A 16,226-nucleotide genomic window follows, 5' to 3' on the forward strand; every position below is an offset into this window, starting at 1 on the left:
TTTAATTGGTGGAGGATATGTCTGGTGAGGAAACTCCCTAGACCAACATAGATCACCTTTTTGTTACTTAGTTTAAAAAAGTTAAATGGGGACATTGAGGTTAAGTGACTTATCTAGAGCCAGTCTATGTATCATAGATTGAACTTCAACCCAGCTCTTCATAATGCCCCTCACCCCTGGGATAATAAATATTCATAGAACAGTCAATTGAAATGAAATAATATTTCTATCCAAAGGTAAAGTCTTACTTTCTTTTTGGAAAAGAACTTGAAACTTTAAATGAATTCTACTGAACTTATTCATGAAAAAATTATCAGCTGCCATATGATGTTGTTTTTCTTTGTCCTTTGTTTTCAAAGAAAACCATGACATCAAGGGGGGTAATGCCATGACAAGGACATGAATTGAATTTGAGAGGGGGTGGGGGTCCTATACTAAATCACCAGTCCCACTTTCTTGTCTAGAGCTGAGTCCAGCAGTCAGATATGAATCTGGATGACTGGAGATGGCCTTGGATGTCAGGCAATCAGGGTTAAGTGACTAGGTCACACAGCTAGCATTAAGTATCTGAGGTTAGATTCAAACTCCTGTCCTCCTGACTCCAATAATCTCAAAAAATAATTGAATATCATATTTAATATGCCATCTGCTTCCTCATGCAGATGCTGCCTATATTCTGGTTCAAATCATTTGTGGAACAGATCAATTTTTGGAAATTTTTTCTAAATTGAACCATTATCTTCTACCTGTCCTTTTCCTTTTAGCATAAAATCAAAGTATTCTTCCAGGGGGAAAAAAGTAAGCTTACTCTAAGGTGCAAGGAAACTATAACTATGTTTGCAAACAACTTGGTTCTCTAACAAGAGAAGTTTAAAAAAAAAGAGTAGCAGATAGGTTGTGAATGGATAGAACTCTGGACCTGTAGCCAGGTAGACCTAAGTGCAACTCAAATCTCAGACATATAATAGCTGTGTGATTCTGAGTCACAAGTATTGTTTTGGTTTCTTAATCTATAAAATGGTGCTAATAACATCTACATCTCATAATTGTTGTGATAGAATGAGATATTTATGAAGTGCTTTGTAAAACTTAAGGCACACTACATAAATAATGCTAGTTATTATTATTATTATTATTATTGTGGAGTTAGTTGAACATTAAGTCAAAGGTACTTCAGTCTCCTCACTTGAAAATTAAGGACATAATACTTAACCTCTCTTCCTCACGGGATTATTGTAGGAATCTCACAAAATAATTATCGTGGTCTGGACCAAAATAGATTTTCTGCAATGGACTAAGCATAATGCCATATCATAGGTCCTTAATAAATGAACCTTTCTTTTGACAAATTCACTTGTTCCCTTTCCTAAAAGATATTAAATATTTTTTTTCTTCTTGAAATCTCTCTTCATCTAAGGAAGAAACTGGGCTTGTGATTTCATTGGCATATGGAATTCAGAGGAAAAAATTCCTTCTACCAATGCAGGTGAACCCTTGAGAGAACTGTTGCCCAAGTTAACTAGAGGATGGATGTAAATCCGGGTTTTCCTAGTTTTGTGGCTGCCTCTTTATTATCTAAAAACCAAGACACTCATTTTAAAAGCACTGATGTCTTGGGAAGGGGTTTCTTTGTTGGAAAGACCCATGGTTTTTGGCATCAAAGGCTCAAGTTTTGAATTCTCTCTACTTCTTATACCCTAGATTTCCAAAATGAGGGGTTAGATGACCTCAAAGCTTCCTTTCATCTCTAAATCCAATGATCTTATTTCTCAGTTATTTGCCAGCAATATACTTCTGTCATTCCCTTTCACACGTGCTCTAGGTCCAGCCAAAGTGACTTTCTCACTGTTCTTAACACACACACACACACACACACACACCTACCTATTTCCCTTTGCCTTGCCTTTATACAGGAGGTCTTTACCCCAAGTTTGGAATCCAACTCTTCACCCCTAAGAATTCTTACTTTCTTCTTACACTCAGCTGAAATACTACCTCCTATATGAAACCTTTTTCTATTCTTTCTCTCTCCCAGCTACTAGTGACTCCCCACAAATAGCCTTGAAGTTTAAAATAGATACTTCCATATGTTCATATTGGATTGTTCTAAAGGATAGAAGTTCCTGTATTTTCAGAACTTCACAAAATCCCTGCCACACAGGAGTTTAAGAAATGTTCCATGATGAGGATAGATAAGGAGATCAACTTTGTGAGTTGTGTTCTGAATATATCTGTAATATTCTGGGTAAATTTTCTATGGTAAGACCTGAATTATTTTTCTGCATACCACAAAAACCACAAAAGGTAACATAATTATTCCCAGGAGTGTGAATTTCATTTAAGATATAAATTATGTAATTGTTCTCATAGATACTAAACTGATTATGACCAAAAGTATATTATTTCATCTTGGAATTCTCCTTTCTTATTCTTATGAAATGAATTGTGTGGGGAATTTAAACAAATATCACAGGAGCTATTTCTTAGTTGTTTGTTCTTTTGCTAATCTTACTGCTCTTGAAAAAAAAATTTAGAGTCCCATAGCTTCTAGAATCCTAGAACTATATTTAACAACTTTTTAAAATATTTAGCAACTTTCTTTTCTTGGGTGTGAGGGTGTAGGAAGGAAAAAGACAGGAAGAGGGATAGGGTAAGAACCTACCAGTCTTTATCTTTTCATGCTAAATTTTTATTTCAATGTTATGCAACTGCATAAGTATAAATATTTGTTCAATATACAACAATTATGACATCCATAAGGAATTTCTTCCAGAAAATCAGACTGCAAACACTTTATTGCACAGAGCCTAACAAACTTTTTTTTTTTTTAAAGCTGGTAAATCTACAGCTGGGAGTACTACCAAGGAGCACATCTTACAATCACATAAAGACTGACCAGATAGAACACAGTTAGCAGGAGGATTTCTACCAGCTGATTAGAGTTTCACACCAACAAACAGATATTACATGAACACAACCCTATTGTACTCATTACTCATCCAAAATGCAAAACCAGATTTGGCGGAAATGATAACACACTATACAAAATATACAGAAAAAGGATATCATTGTAAACAAGCAGCTAATTGTGCTTTAAAGGAAACAATAGGACAGTTAAAATGCAAGGGCTGTAAACTATGAAATACCTCCTTGATCAAAGAGTCACGATGTCTGAGTGCGTTAGTATTTGGGTTATGATCACCAAACACAGATATATATTGCAAATGTTGAGACCAGTATTCAAAACTAGTAAAAAATGGAAAATGCTTGTTTCCTTTACAAGTGTTGAAGAGAGGATAGGAAATGGCATGCCCTATGGAAAATTAAGGGGAGGAAAAGTGGTTCTTTTTCTTTTCTTTAGCAATTCATTAGAATGAGGCAAAACCCAAGAAACCAATTGGATCATACTTCTGTTTTAGGAGCCCTGTTCACAACCTGGCCAGACAAACACATTTCAGGGTCATAAGATTATACCCCCATAAGATAGGGGACTTGATTACTTTATGTTGGGCATATACCTTTGTAGGGAAAAAAAAGAGCAAAAATTTGTGATATCGATCCCAAGCATCTTAAAAATACTTATCTGTGTCAATTTTCCCTTAGTGCGTTAGTACTTGTTTCATCAAGTGCTTTTAACTCAAAAAGAAAAAAAAAAACAGAACAAACAAAACAAAGTACATCAGCGCTAAAATTATCTGACAAATTCTACATGTTCCACAGTATACAAAATTTAAATAAGGCTTAGCAAAAGTAAAAAGAACAGTCACATTCAAGCACCAAATAGCTCCAAACGGGTCTCTTTGTTACAAAAATGCTGCATTTTTATTAATAATACAGTATTTACTTTTTTGCATACAAATAAAGAGATCATGTCATGGAATGTATGGAGCTACCCAATGCAGTAAAGATGAATGTGAAACCCAGGATTCCTTGCTAAAAACAGCAAGCTTCATCTATAACATAAGGCCCCTGCTATGTATTAAAATGGATCTGATGTCCTGGTTATCTCTATTGATGACATGATACTAAAACCACTTTTTTTCTTTTTTGCCAAAAAATGTCAAACCTGAAAAAAAAAATCTCTGTTTCATGAAACTGATCATTCAAACATAAGCAGTATTTAGGGGGTTTAAATCATCTTCTTTCTTCTTATACAAGAGCAGGGCAGACATGGGACTACAATACATGTGCTTCTAATAAGACTCACAGCATAATGGCCTGAGTTTAAGAGCTGAAAGAAAAACAATGAAAGGATTACAGCAGAAATTAAGCTGATGAGTATTTATAGTCCCAGCACCCTGTGAGGTGAAGGCCCAAGACTCACAACAGTGGACCAAAAATGAACAGCTGGTCTTTCAGACAGTTGGACCCAGGATCAAAAGGCCTTGCTAGGACATTCATGAAATAAAAATGGTAGGCCCTGTGAGTCCAGGCCTATCCTAATTGAGGCAGATTTTAAATGCAGTGATCAAGTTACATCTTAAATTAGATCTGGAAATATAGGTAGCCAGATACAGTACTATCAAAATCTGATTAAAAATACACATAAAAATTCACAAACTGCTGTATTTATGATTTTCTTTTGTCTTTACCTCTTAGAATACTTTAGCTTGTAAAAATGTAGCCTTGAACTATTGTCTTAAACCACAGACCAAAGCTGTGTTTTGTGTACATGTGTGTGAGGGCATATGCCCAGTTTTAGTAATTTTGCTTCTTTCCTACATTATGGTAAATAAGTGGCAAAGCAACAATTTGTTTAAAAAAAAAAAGTTGTAGTAAACAACGCAATCAGCAGCAAAGTGTATATTCTACATTCAAAAACCAAACACACTGCTAGATATTTACAGAGAACATTTTTTTCCTTAACAACTCTCAACTGTAAAGGTATTTTGTACAAATACTATATGGTAACAGTTTTACCGGTTACAATTGGGAAGGCATATGGAAAAAGGTCCTCTCTATCTCTCTGTCTACCCTACTCCTCCCAAAGCTCTGCCTGGCGAACAACCCTATTTGGTGCTGGTTTTTTGAAGGTCGTCAGGACATAGTAACAACATTCAATCTGAGTCTCCACAGTTCTGCCTCCTGGGTCCTGCCCCATTAGGAAGCCTTTTTGTGGGGGCTGCTCCTCAAACTCTCTTTCCCTCGTCGTTGGCGTACCACAAAGTCCTTTTCAGAAGAAGGGGCTACGGGGCGGTCAGTGTTTGGAGTTGACCTGGTGATGTCTTTTCCTACATTCTGCTTCCTGGCAGCCAAGGTTGGGGCCAGGATGGATTCCTTCCCTTTCACTTCTCCTGGGGTGGTGGTCATTGAGAGGGACCTGTCGGGGGTTTTGACTTCTCCCCTGAGGTGTGGATCAGCATGGTGGGACTCCAGGGTGCCTGACGTGCTACTGAAGGATGGCAAGGAATCGCTCTTGGTCATTTGCGATCTGCCATCTGCCCCAGACCCTGGCTTCCTAAAGTCCCTGGTGCCAGGGGCTGGTGGTTCTGCCTGGCTCCCATTTGTCTTGGCAGAAGCGGTGTCACCAGCCCCTGCAGAGGGCTGAAGGATTCCTGACCTAGCCTCAGGAAAACTGGATGAGGAACTCAGAGGTTTCTCTGAGGGGGCAACTGAGTGGAAGAAACTCTGTCCAGAGGCTGATGGAGAACGTTTCATCCCACCCTGTCTGCTGGTTTCCATCACCTGCTTCTGTGATGTCAGGGCTTTCCCTTTGGGCTCTGAGGAGCTCTTCCCTGCTATGGTTGGCTTTTCCCCACCTTTAACCTTGGCCTCACAGCTCGTCAATGAAATGTCCAGCTTCCCACAGTCAGATAGAACATAAAGTGCATCAGTGCATTTTTTCCCTTCTGGCTTCTTGTCTGCCATGCTGGCCAAGGGACCTGGGCCCTTGTCAGTCTGTTTGCACAGAGAGGGACTCTCTTTCACAGTGGATGGCTTGGGGTGCTTCAGGGGAAGGGTTTGTTTTTCTGGAGCTGTGGAAAGCTTCTGATCTCCCAGCTCAATCAAGCCTGTGGGCTCCTGCTTCTGTGACTGGACTGTGGTGGTGTTGCTATTACAGAGGGATTTCAACTTGATGTCTATGGTAGTACCCCCTTCCACTTGGCATGGTGGCACTGGCCCACCTTGTGAGTCAGGGGCTCTGTCTCCCTGGATACTCTCGTTGTTCAGTTTCCTTTGGGAGCCAGAGTTGAAAGGAGTGGTCTCTGGCACAGTTTTGCTGGTGCTTTTCCCCTCTTTGCTAGTACTACTGGGGACTTGAGGGGTGGCCTCTTTCTCCTTGGAGCCTCCAGTGCACTGTTTTTGGGATGCTCCTAGTCTTTCTGAGGGTTTAGACTTTGGAGGGCAGACCTCAGGGGCAGGCTTGAGCTTGTGGCCGCTGCTGTCTGCCTGGGCTGTGGCCAGCTTGCCCGGAACATCAGGAAGGACCGCAGTCACTTCTGAAGCACAGGTCCTGGAGACGGTCTCTCTAACTGAAGGGAGAACTGGTGAACTGAGCTGTTGTCGAGTGGTCACACTAGGAGAGTCCTTGGAGGCCAGTGAAGGCTGGAGGCTGCTGACCTGTTTCTGAAAAGTTGGGTCTTTCCTTTCCACTTCTTTGGGATTGTCCTTCTGTAAAGACAGAAAACCCAAGGCTTTTTCATTCTTGCTGCTACTGATGCCTGATGGTTGGACAGACCTTTTGGGAAGAGAAACCTCAGGTTTCAGGTCCACATTAGTTTTTTGCTTGCTCATCTCCCTTTCACCAGGAATCCTGGAGGAGCGAACATCCTCTTTGGCCAGAGACTTAGTTACTTCTTTACCTTCTTTGGGATCTGCTTTCCCACTAGGACCCCTAAGTTTTTCTACTGCCCGTGGCTGACTGGGAAAGTCTGGGCTGGGTCTGGTCCCAGAAGCACTAGCTTTTGGAGTGTCTGAGATCAAATGCTCCATAAAAGAGTCCCTGGCCACCTCTGCCCTCACTGGGGTCAGTGGCTCACTGCTTCTGGAGCTCCCTGGGCATTTCCCAGATGGTCTCTCTCTTCCAGGGTTATTTTCAGGACTGAGACACCCTGGGGGAGCGACTGGTTTAGGATTAGCCAATGCATTCTGACTGGGGGAGGCGAGGAGCTTGGCCTCAGTGGCATGGTCCCGCCGTTTGGTAGGGAGCTCCTCTCTCTTATGACTGCTTTCACTGATGGGAGTGTGGCTTCTTACAGCTGAATGGGTGGCCCTTCTTTCCTTTTCTGGTTCTGGGGCTGCTGGTGTGTTTGAAAATACCTTGCTGGTTTGTTGAAATCGGGGCTCCAGAAGATAGGATTTGTTCATTTTTATACAAGTCATCGGGAGCTCCTTCTGACTGGCAGCTTCTCCCTTTGTGGGTTGAGCCGGCAACCCTGAAGCTGTCACATCGCTACTGAGAGGATGGGTCTCTGGAGAAGCCAGGGATGGCCCTTCTGTCTTAGAAGCCTGGGGTCCTGATAATAGAGCAATGTCTAGAGTGCCCTCAATGGGCTTCAGGCAGGAGACAGACCTGCCTTCCAGTTTGTATTCTGATGGACTTTTCCTGACAGGGGACTCAGGAGGGATCAAGACCGGCTTTTCCATCCCACTTTCTCGACCAGTCAGAGCCTTGAGAGGAACAAATGCTGTTGCAGTGATCTGGACCCCATGGGCCCCGCTGATGACTGTCCGGCTCTCTGAGACCGGAGCGGGATCCTGTTGCATAGGGAGGGACCTTGTGGTGGTCAGCTGAAGGCAGTCGTGGACATTGGAGGTCAGCTTAGACTTCAGCACTGAGCTAAGGCCATCATCTTTTTCCTCAAAGGACATTTTCTTCCGCAGGTAATCGATATTTGCAAGCTTGCTGTCGAATTTTTCAAACTTGCTGAATTCTTTGGCCTGGCTGACCCTCTCAGTGCCGTCCCCCTTCCCACTGGCCGGTGGGAGTGTGGAGTGTGGGAGCATGTCCTGCATCAGACATGGGGGTGGCAGCCTTTTGTAGTCATGGCAGCCCAGGCTATGCTCAGCATGCGGAAGTCTGTGGCAGGCCACCTGGACATCCGATGGGAGGCCATCACCAGACTTCACACCGGTGGTGTTCTTGTGAAGCAGGCCGCTGACCGACAGCGATGATGATGGAGTCTCCTGCATGGTGGCTCGATTATCAAAATTACTTGATCTCTCCAAAGCCTTCTGATATATTTTCTTCTCTCTCTCTTCCAGCCTCAAGGTCGCAAGGTTTTCCAAGTCGCTGCACTGTTCATGGGATTCTGGCTTCTCAGGAAAGTCTTGCTTCTTGGTGACCACCTTGACTTTGAGCTTCTCTCTGTCCAGTTCATCCACAGACTCCTGCCTTCCCAGTTTTCTTGAGATGGGGCGTTTCAGGCAGCCTTGCTCCACGGGCCTGGCCCGAGTGAGGGAAGGGGCATCACACACACCCTCCTCCAGGCTCTGGAGTGTCGGGTCTCTTTGAGACTGTTCCCGCTGCACCTCCTCTTGTGTCACCTCCAGACTGTGCTTCCGGGAACAGAGATGCTTCTTGTCACTGCCATAGGAAGGGGAGAGCTTTTCTTCAGATTGAACTCTCTTGAGCAGAGGGGACCTTGGTGGCTCAGCACTCTTGGGCCTCACAATGTGTCGGACGATTGTGGGTGGGGAATGCATTTTGCTGGGAAAGGCTTGGGCAATCTTGGAATTGCCGAGGGAATGCCCCAGCAAGGGGGATGGTGACCGCTGAGGGGAGGGAGGCTGAGGGGTTGGAGATGGTGTCCTGGCCAGTGGGGAAAGTGGGATGCTGCCGGCCGATTTACGTCTCCCTGACCGATATCTCTGTCCGCTGAGTTTGGGTGCCAAGCCATGAAGAGTACTTGGCCTTATGTGCCCAGAACCAGCTGGAGAATTAGGGGCACTGGAGCTTGGAGAGCTGCTCTGGGAGGAATTAGTACCTGTGGATATAAAAAGCAAAGATCTTGTGTGAAACAAAAGCCCACTTTCTTTTCCATGTCTCTCTTCTGCAGAGCACTCGGGGGGGGACATGGTCACCCAACTAATCAAGAATTTGGCTACCCTAATTAAAAAAATCTGTTTTCCAGTTTTTAAGGTAAATCTATTTAAAACCAAGATATAATGCCTTATTCTTAGTAATTCAATGGCAACTTTTTATCAGCTTCTTTTGTTTTCACATCACCTGTAATTCCCCTATAATAAAAAATTCCCCTCAATCAATGTCAGCCAGCTCCTTCTCTGCAAGTGCCAGTATCTCCCCTTAGTGCATCCCCTCATCCCCAACCCAACTTTTGATTAGGAATTTTAACAAGGGAAAAAAATTTTGGCAACAAAAGTCTATATAAAAATATGTTGTGTTCCAGACCCATATCCCTCACCTCTGTATTATTTTTAGTAATTATTTTAAATGATTAATATCAATGGCATGAATGTAATCAGCTCTCCTTACATGGCAATATAGCAGGGTCTATTCAATCCATCTCCTCAAAGATCATGATTTTAAAAAAATTTCACTTACTCAATTTAATTAATTAATTTAATATTTCCCCCCCCATTACACATAACAATTTTTGTATTTTATTTTTTCCTAATTTCATATTAAAACAATTATTTAACATTTTTTTTCCAGTTTTGAGTTTCAAATTTTATCCCTCTCTTCCTTCTTCCTCTCCTTAGGTTACACATGCACAATCATGAAAAATATTTACAAATTAGTCATTTTGTAACAATTTTTAATAGTTTTTAAATTTTTAACACCAAATTTGCTACTTCAGTCTATGAAAAGACAAGCAATTTGGTATTGATTATAATTTCTTAATAGTGGTAAAGCTGAAGACGGCTAGATATTACTTCTATATGCTTCAAACTATTGTTTCTTATTTAGTTGAGATAACTCACCAGATGGAAAGTCTGGAGTGGAACGGTAGCTTGGTGTTGGTGATCGGGGAGATAAGCTATGGGTTGGGGACCCAGGGAGACTCTCTCCTGATGAAAGAGAGCGATTTAAGCAGGAGAAACTTCGGCTTGTGTGGAGTAAAGGTGAAGGCTGCTTAGCTAGCTTTTTGAAGAGGGATCTCCTCCTAGAGAAGAAATTGCAGCAAATAAATCAGAAGACTTTGGAAACAAATTCTTGACAAATTTTACTACTCCATATTCCTATAGTCCTATCCTTTCCATCTACCTCCTGTCCCAAACTATATTCAGCACAATCAAATTAATAGAAGGGGAATCAACACTGTGTGTGTGTGTGTGTGTGTGTGTGTGTGTGTGTGTAAAACATCATAGCCAGAGTACAGAAAAGAATAAAGTGCTATTTTTCACTTATGAAAACCATTTTAAGATTTAAGGCAGGGTGGGCAAGGGAAGAGGAAGAGTTATAGCCTCCTTAAAATAGTGTGTTATCTAGTTCAGATTTCACAGCTTAGTTAATAAATATTCAACATATGAGAAGGGATGTGGAAAAAATGAAACTGTTAAATACATTCAATTACTTATTTATTTGCTCATTTCGTTAAGAGGGCATCTTTTGCTTCTGGGCATATATCCAAAAATATAAAGAGGCACAATTTAATTAAGAAATACTGCAAAGTAAATCCCTACAGAAAGAAGAGTCATTATCTCTACATGGGCAAATGTCTTTGATGGGATTACCTTGGGCGGGAAGCTTTATCCCATTGAGTTCAAATTGAGTTTTGCCTAGTGCTTCCTGCATTGGGTGGCACTCAAACATGTATAATAACAAGACAGGTTATATGCTTAAGGAGAAAAAACCAGGGAAGGAAGTTTAACAGAGTCCCTTCTAGAACAATATCTGGTGGCCATTTGGAAAACCTAGGACATGCTCCTTAATGCAACAGGTACAGTTGGGAATATTACAAATATACAGCTCAGCATTTGTATCATAATATCAATCTTTGAATTCTCCATTTTTTGATAAGTTTAAATGGGAAACTTCTCCTGACACTCTTAAAATGTTTTTTATCTTAAATAGGTATCGAGAGGGACAGGCAGGGTGTATGGGGGGGGGGGGGGGATTGGATCTGTGCTTTCCAAGATATAGAGAACCCCTCCATGAAGAAACTCTCCCTGATTAATGTCAGTCAGCTTTCTGCAACTGCTAGTCTTGAAGATCAGGGGATCTGTTCAAGGTCACACAGCCTGTCAGAGGTAGGACTTGAATCCAGGACTTCTTGGCTTGAATATTATAATGATATTTGTCCTTTGTTCTTGAAGAAGACCATGACAACAGGGAAGTGATGTCATGACAAGGAGGTGAATTATATTTGAGTTACAGGATGCCATGCAAAGTCACCAGTTCCATTTTCTACCCTGGAGCCATCTGAGTTCAGTGGCCAGATATAAATCAGCAAATGGAGATGGCCCTGGATGCAAGGTAGTCAAGGTTCAGTGACTTGCCCAAAATCACACAGCTAGCAAATTGTCAAGTATCTGAATCTGGATTTGAACTCAGGTCCTCTTGACTCCAGAGCTGGTGCTCTATCCACTGTGATACCTAACTGCCTAACCTAGATGTGGATATAGGTTTTGCAAGATCATGCTTTCTTAATAGTGAGCAAGCTAAAGAGGATAACACCCTATCCACTAGGTATTGTAGTAGATAGAACACCAGACCAGGAGTCAAGAGGACCTGAGTTCAAATCTGACCCCAGATACTTCTTAGTTACATAATCTTGATTAGTCAGTTAACTTCTTTGGGTTCAGCTTCCTTATCTGTAAAATAATGATGATAATAATCACACCTGTCTCGCAGCATTGTTGTGAGGAAATAATGAAGTAATAATTATAAAGGGTTCAGTACAATGTCTAACACAAAGTAGTCACTACATAAATGTTAGTTATTTTGTGAATTTTATTGGGAAAAGGGAAGAGAGAAGAGAAAGGATCACAAAATAAAAAGGACACATCAAATCCACTCTCCTGAAGTGCATCAAAAAAAATAGACTTTACAAAATAAAAAAAACTGAACTAACCTTTCTAGACTTTCTTTCTTTTTAGTCTTCTTACTCCGTCTGACCATTCTGCTCTTGTAGCTATTTCTTCGAGCTGGACCTGTTTTGATTGATGTATTTTCAAAAGGGGTTGTGGTGATTGACACCTTATTTCCACTCTATGGGGGAGGGAAAGGAGAGGATATTTAAGAGTAATTCAAGTGACTCAACCAGACCAGTACAAAAACAGGAGTTTGAAGATAAAAAATGTCCAATAGGGTACATAAGTCTTAGCAAAGGCAGGTATGAGACAAAGTTTTTCTCTAACTACATAAGCAACTGAGTTCATTGACTATTTCTAAAAAATAAATAATTTGTGTATTTCTGTCAGATACATACTGGATGCTTTCAATAAGTTCTATAACAAACCGAGGTCAAGGGACCAGGAGAGGGTCTGCTTCAGCAGATAGGGAAGGTGTCTGCATATGGCCACATCATCATATTGGTAGCCCAAGAGAGGGCTATGCTTCTTTAAGGGAAGAGATGCTAATGGATATTCTGAAGACATTCTGAAGAGACTTAAGACAAAGGCATAACACTTTCAGACTTGTTACAAAAGTCACAGGGATTGACCATCTAAAGAAAGAACTACACTGGTGTTTCATGTCATAAGAATTTGACTTAATTGTTGCATCCATGTTGGTTGGACATTGTTTACATGCTTATTTATTATACCATTGAGTAAATTGTTCATGGATACTTAAATAGCACACAGGTGTTTCTAAGAAAGAAAAAAAGATATATAGAATTTTGTGAATAATATATGTACAAATACTGTGACTTGTCAACTAGGAAGAAATCTGATTTATAAGAAAAAACATTAGATCTAATTAAAAATTCATTCCTTTGGGTATCAATCAATTAGTAACACAAATTAAATGCCCAAAATGAGCTAAGGAGGGAAAGATAGATAGATAGATAGATAGATAGATAGATAGATAGATAGATAGATAGGAAGGAAGGAAGGAAGGAAGGAAGGAAGGAAGGAAGGAAGGAAGGAAGGAAGGAAGGAAGAAAGAAAGAAAGAAGAAAGAAAGAAAGAAAGAAAGAAAGAAAGAAAGAAAGAAAGAAAGAAAGAAAGAAAAGAAAAAAGAAAAAGAAAGATAGAAAGGAAGGGAGGGAGGGAAGGAGGGAGGGAGGGAAAGGAAGAGAAAGAGAGAGACACAGAGATACACAGTAAGTGAAGAAGTCTGCATTTAGGACCTGTGATTTCACCTGAGGGGTTACAGCATGTTCAGAGATAAGTAAAGGATATGGGAAAATGATTTGCATAGGGCAGGAACAAGGGGAGAGCAAGAAAACCCTAATACCTGAAGAACCAGAAGAGAACTCTATAGGCAGTAGCAACTTGAGTTAAGCTCCAAAGTGGGGCTAGAGATTCCAAGAATCAGTGAACAGGTAAAGTATTTTAGGTATTGAGAGAGGGAAGGATGTGTTAGGAGATAGGATGCTGTGAAGGGGGTACAGCAAGTAAGCCAAAGAGAGTTCTGTGACACTAGGAAACTGGAGAACGACTAGGGTCGAGATAAGAAGAAAACCCTGGAGCAGCTGGATGGCGAAGTGGATAAAGTGGCAGACGGAGAGTCAGAAGATTTACTTCCTGAGTTCAAATCTGACCTCTTTGGGCATTTACTAGCTGTGAGACCCTGGGTGCATCATTTTAACCCTGTTTGCCTCAGTTTCTCTCATCTGTCAAATGAGCTGGAAAAGGAAATGACAAATCACCCCAGTATCTTTGCCAAAAGAAGACTGAAAAATCACAAAAAAAGAAAACTCAGAATACTGCTAAATCTGTACCTCCTTCTTTAGTCCACAGAACGGTGAATATGAAAAGATGAGACAATCAATCAATGGTAAGCTAAAGAAATCAAGTACCTCTAACAGCTCCTTGACTATGAATTACTGCTCCTATTATAGCATCTATTTAGACTCCATCTATTATGTCTCAAGTCCCATACTTTAGCCATGTAATACTTAAATATGCCTTTTCTCAAATGTGTTGAAGCATGAACAGATAGTTCAAGGCAAATGGGATTAAATATTACTTGACGCAGTAACAAGGGCATTACTGACTACATTACATTTGGGTTTACTTTGGTTTCAACCATGCTAACATCCTGTCGCTTTTAATATACATCAGACATAGCAAAACGATCTTTTTCTTTACATTTAAATTCTTCATGGAATATAATCCCATTAAGTCTTTTTAAGGCCACCTGTCAGAGAAAAATTTTCTTAAGAACAACAATAAAAGCCTACACTTAAATAGTTGTTAAATGCTATTTCGTGAATGCAAGAACATTGTTTAACTTCAGTGACAACTTCACAAGATAGGGAACCTTAGCAAAAGAACACCAAATAAGAACTCACTTTGAGGGAGCACCCTTTAAGTTACTAATTTCTGTAAATTCAAATTTTTGCCAGGATTTGTGGATGTCTTCTGTGATTTATGAAGGATCAACCTCTCATACATATGTTAGCAGGAGCTGGTCAATGCAATCCCATGGCTTCACTTCCCTTTCACTTGGAAAACTTTAGGGTTCAAGAGAATTATAAGGTATGAAATCTATTGTATTATTGTATTTTGGGTTGTTTTTTGCAAGGCAGTGGGGTTAAGTGACTTGTCCAAGGTCATACAGCTAATGTCTGAGGTCATATTTGAACACAGGTCCTCCTGACTCTAGGGCTGGTGCTCTATCCACTGTACCACCTAGCTGACCCGAGGTATGAAATCGAATCTATCTACTGCAAATGTCTGAAGCCAGATTAATTGTGAATTGCTTGTAAGGCATGACTCACAGTATCACAAGTTTAGGGGTGAAAAGGATTATATAAGTCATCCAGTTCTATTCCTTCATTTTACAAATGAGGAAAATAAGCCTCAGAGAAGGTAAGCTACTCCCTGAAAGGGACAGAATTCAAACCCAAGACTTCTGACTCCATAGTCAGTCCTCTTTTTTTGACAGCTGAATCCCACAGTACTTATGGGAGGGGGGGAATACAAAATATACTATGTATGACCAAATAGTAAAATATCAAAAAATGAGTCTAGCAGTCTGTTACCTTTCTTAAGCAATTCATTTTCCCATTAAATTTTTGGAATTACTTTTATGAAGAGGGATTACTGGCTTTCTTGATTGCTCCAATAATTAGTAAGAGTAACTAATTTTTGATAATTGATGATGATATAACAAATTTTTGAACCTAATCCCTGCAACTGGCTTATCATGCATGTTCTTGGGTCACTGAATGGCTATGTGTTTAATGTAATATGAGTAAGATGCATTCATTACTATTTAGGGAGGTATACTGAAGCACCAGGGAAGGCTGATAGCTATGGGATGAAGCCCAATCTCTCTTTTTCTCTGGTCTGACATCCTAGGCTCTCCAGAGTCTGACTCTGAGTTTTAGAAACTTTGGTGCTTTAACCGCATCAGGAACTACTCACAGTACCAAAATATAACTTCTATTTTTCCACTTTTCTGTGGTCCATCTATCTGCTGCTGATTTCTCCCAAAGAAGGAAATCACCAGAGCATATGGTGAGGATATTTCTGGACTGGCTCAGAATTAAAATTGATTTTCAGGATGAGAGTAATATAGTTGAATAAGAGTCCTAGATATAGAATTGGGAAGTTACATTCAATTCAGCAACAATGACAAAATTGATAAAAGTGTTTTTATGTATATACAAGAGAGATCTGGTTTTATGGTGGATAGAGAACCTGAGCTCTGGCTATGTGACCCTAGACAAATCAGCCACCCCTCCCAGGATAAGCTCAATCACTTCTAATGTCATTACCATGCTACTAACTCAGCCCTACATACTGAGAACCCTTCCCACCTTCCTCAGCTTCCTAGGCCTTTTTATTTATGAGGGCAGAAATTGGGCTCTGAATGGTTTCAACCAAAAGGAGCCTGTGCCAGGCTCCCCCTGGTGTCCCTCACTTCTTTCACTCTCATCAAATTTCTTTTGAGAATTGTCCCTCACGAGATTGAAAGCAGCTTGAGGGCAGGAACTTTCTTTTTCTTATCTGTATCTCCTCCAGTGCTTAGTATAGTGCTTATATATAATGTGCAGTTAATAAAAATTTATGTAATTGAATTTATTGAATTAAAAAGTTGCTGATCCACATTTGCAGAGTTCCCTTATCTGGCACCCTGCACTGATGAAATCTCAGGTCTAGATTCACAAACAAGGGCACTGTGTAAGGTACTTTATATGCAAAAA

The 16,226-nt window shown here is 40.6% G+C and overlaps 1 protein-coding gene across 21 annotated transcripts in view; it reads right to left on the minus strand.

Moving 5' to 3' along the window:
* Window positions 1-300: 300 nt before the first annotated feature.
* Window positions 301-16,226, minus strand: part of MAST4 (microtubule associated serine/threonine kinase family member 4) — an 880,607-nt gene continuing 864,681 nt past the window's right edge. For 12 of the 21 annotated variants that reach the window (XM_074200305.1, XM_074200315.1, XM_074200306.1 and 9 more), the window contains 3 exons: window positions 11,979-12,115; window positions 9,886-10,067; window positions 301-8,927 (listed from right to left, as the gene is read on the minus strand). In XM_074200305.1, coding sequence (XP_074056406.1) covers window positions 5,101-8,927; window positions 9,886-10,067; window positions 11,979-12,115 — 4,146 coding nt within the window. In that variant the 3' untranslated portion in view covers window positions 301-5,100. The remainder of the gene's footprint in view (window positions 8,928-9,885; window positions 10,068-11,978; window positions 12,116-16,226) is intronic. The other 9 variants (XM_074200314.1, XM_074200316.1, XM_074200317.1 and 6 more) reach the window with 3 other exon arrangements.

The sequence above is a fragment of the Macrotis lagotis genome, chromosome X (assembly GCF_037893015.1).
Source record: "Macrotis lagotis isolate mMagLag1 chromosome X, bilby.v1.9.chrom.fasta, whole genome shotgun sequence".
NCBI lineage: Eukaryota > Metazoa > Chordata > Mammalia > Peramelemorphia > Peramelidae > Macrotis > Macrotis lagotis.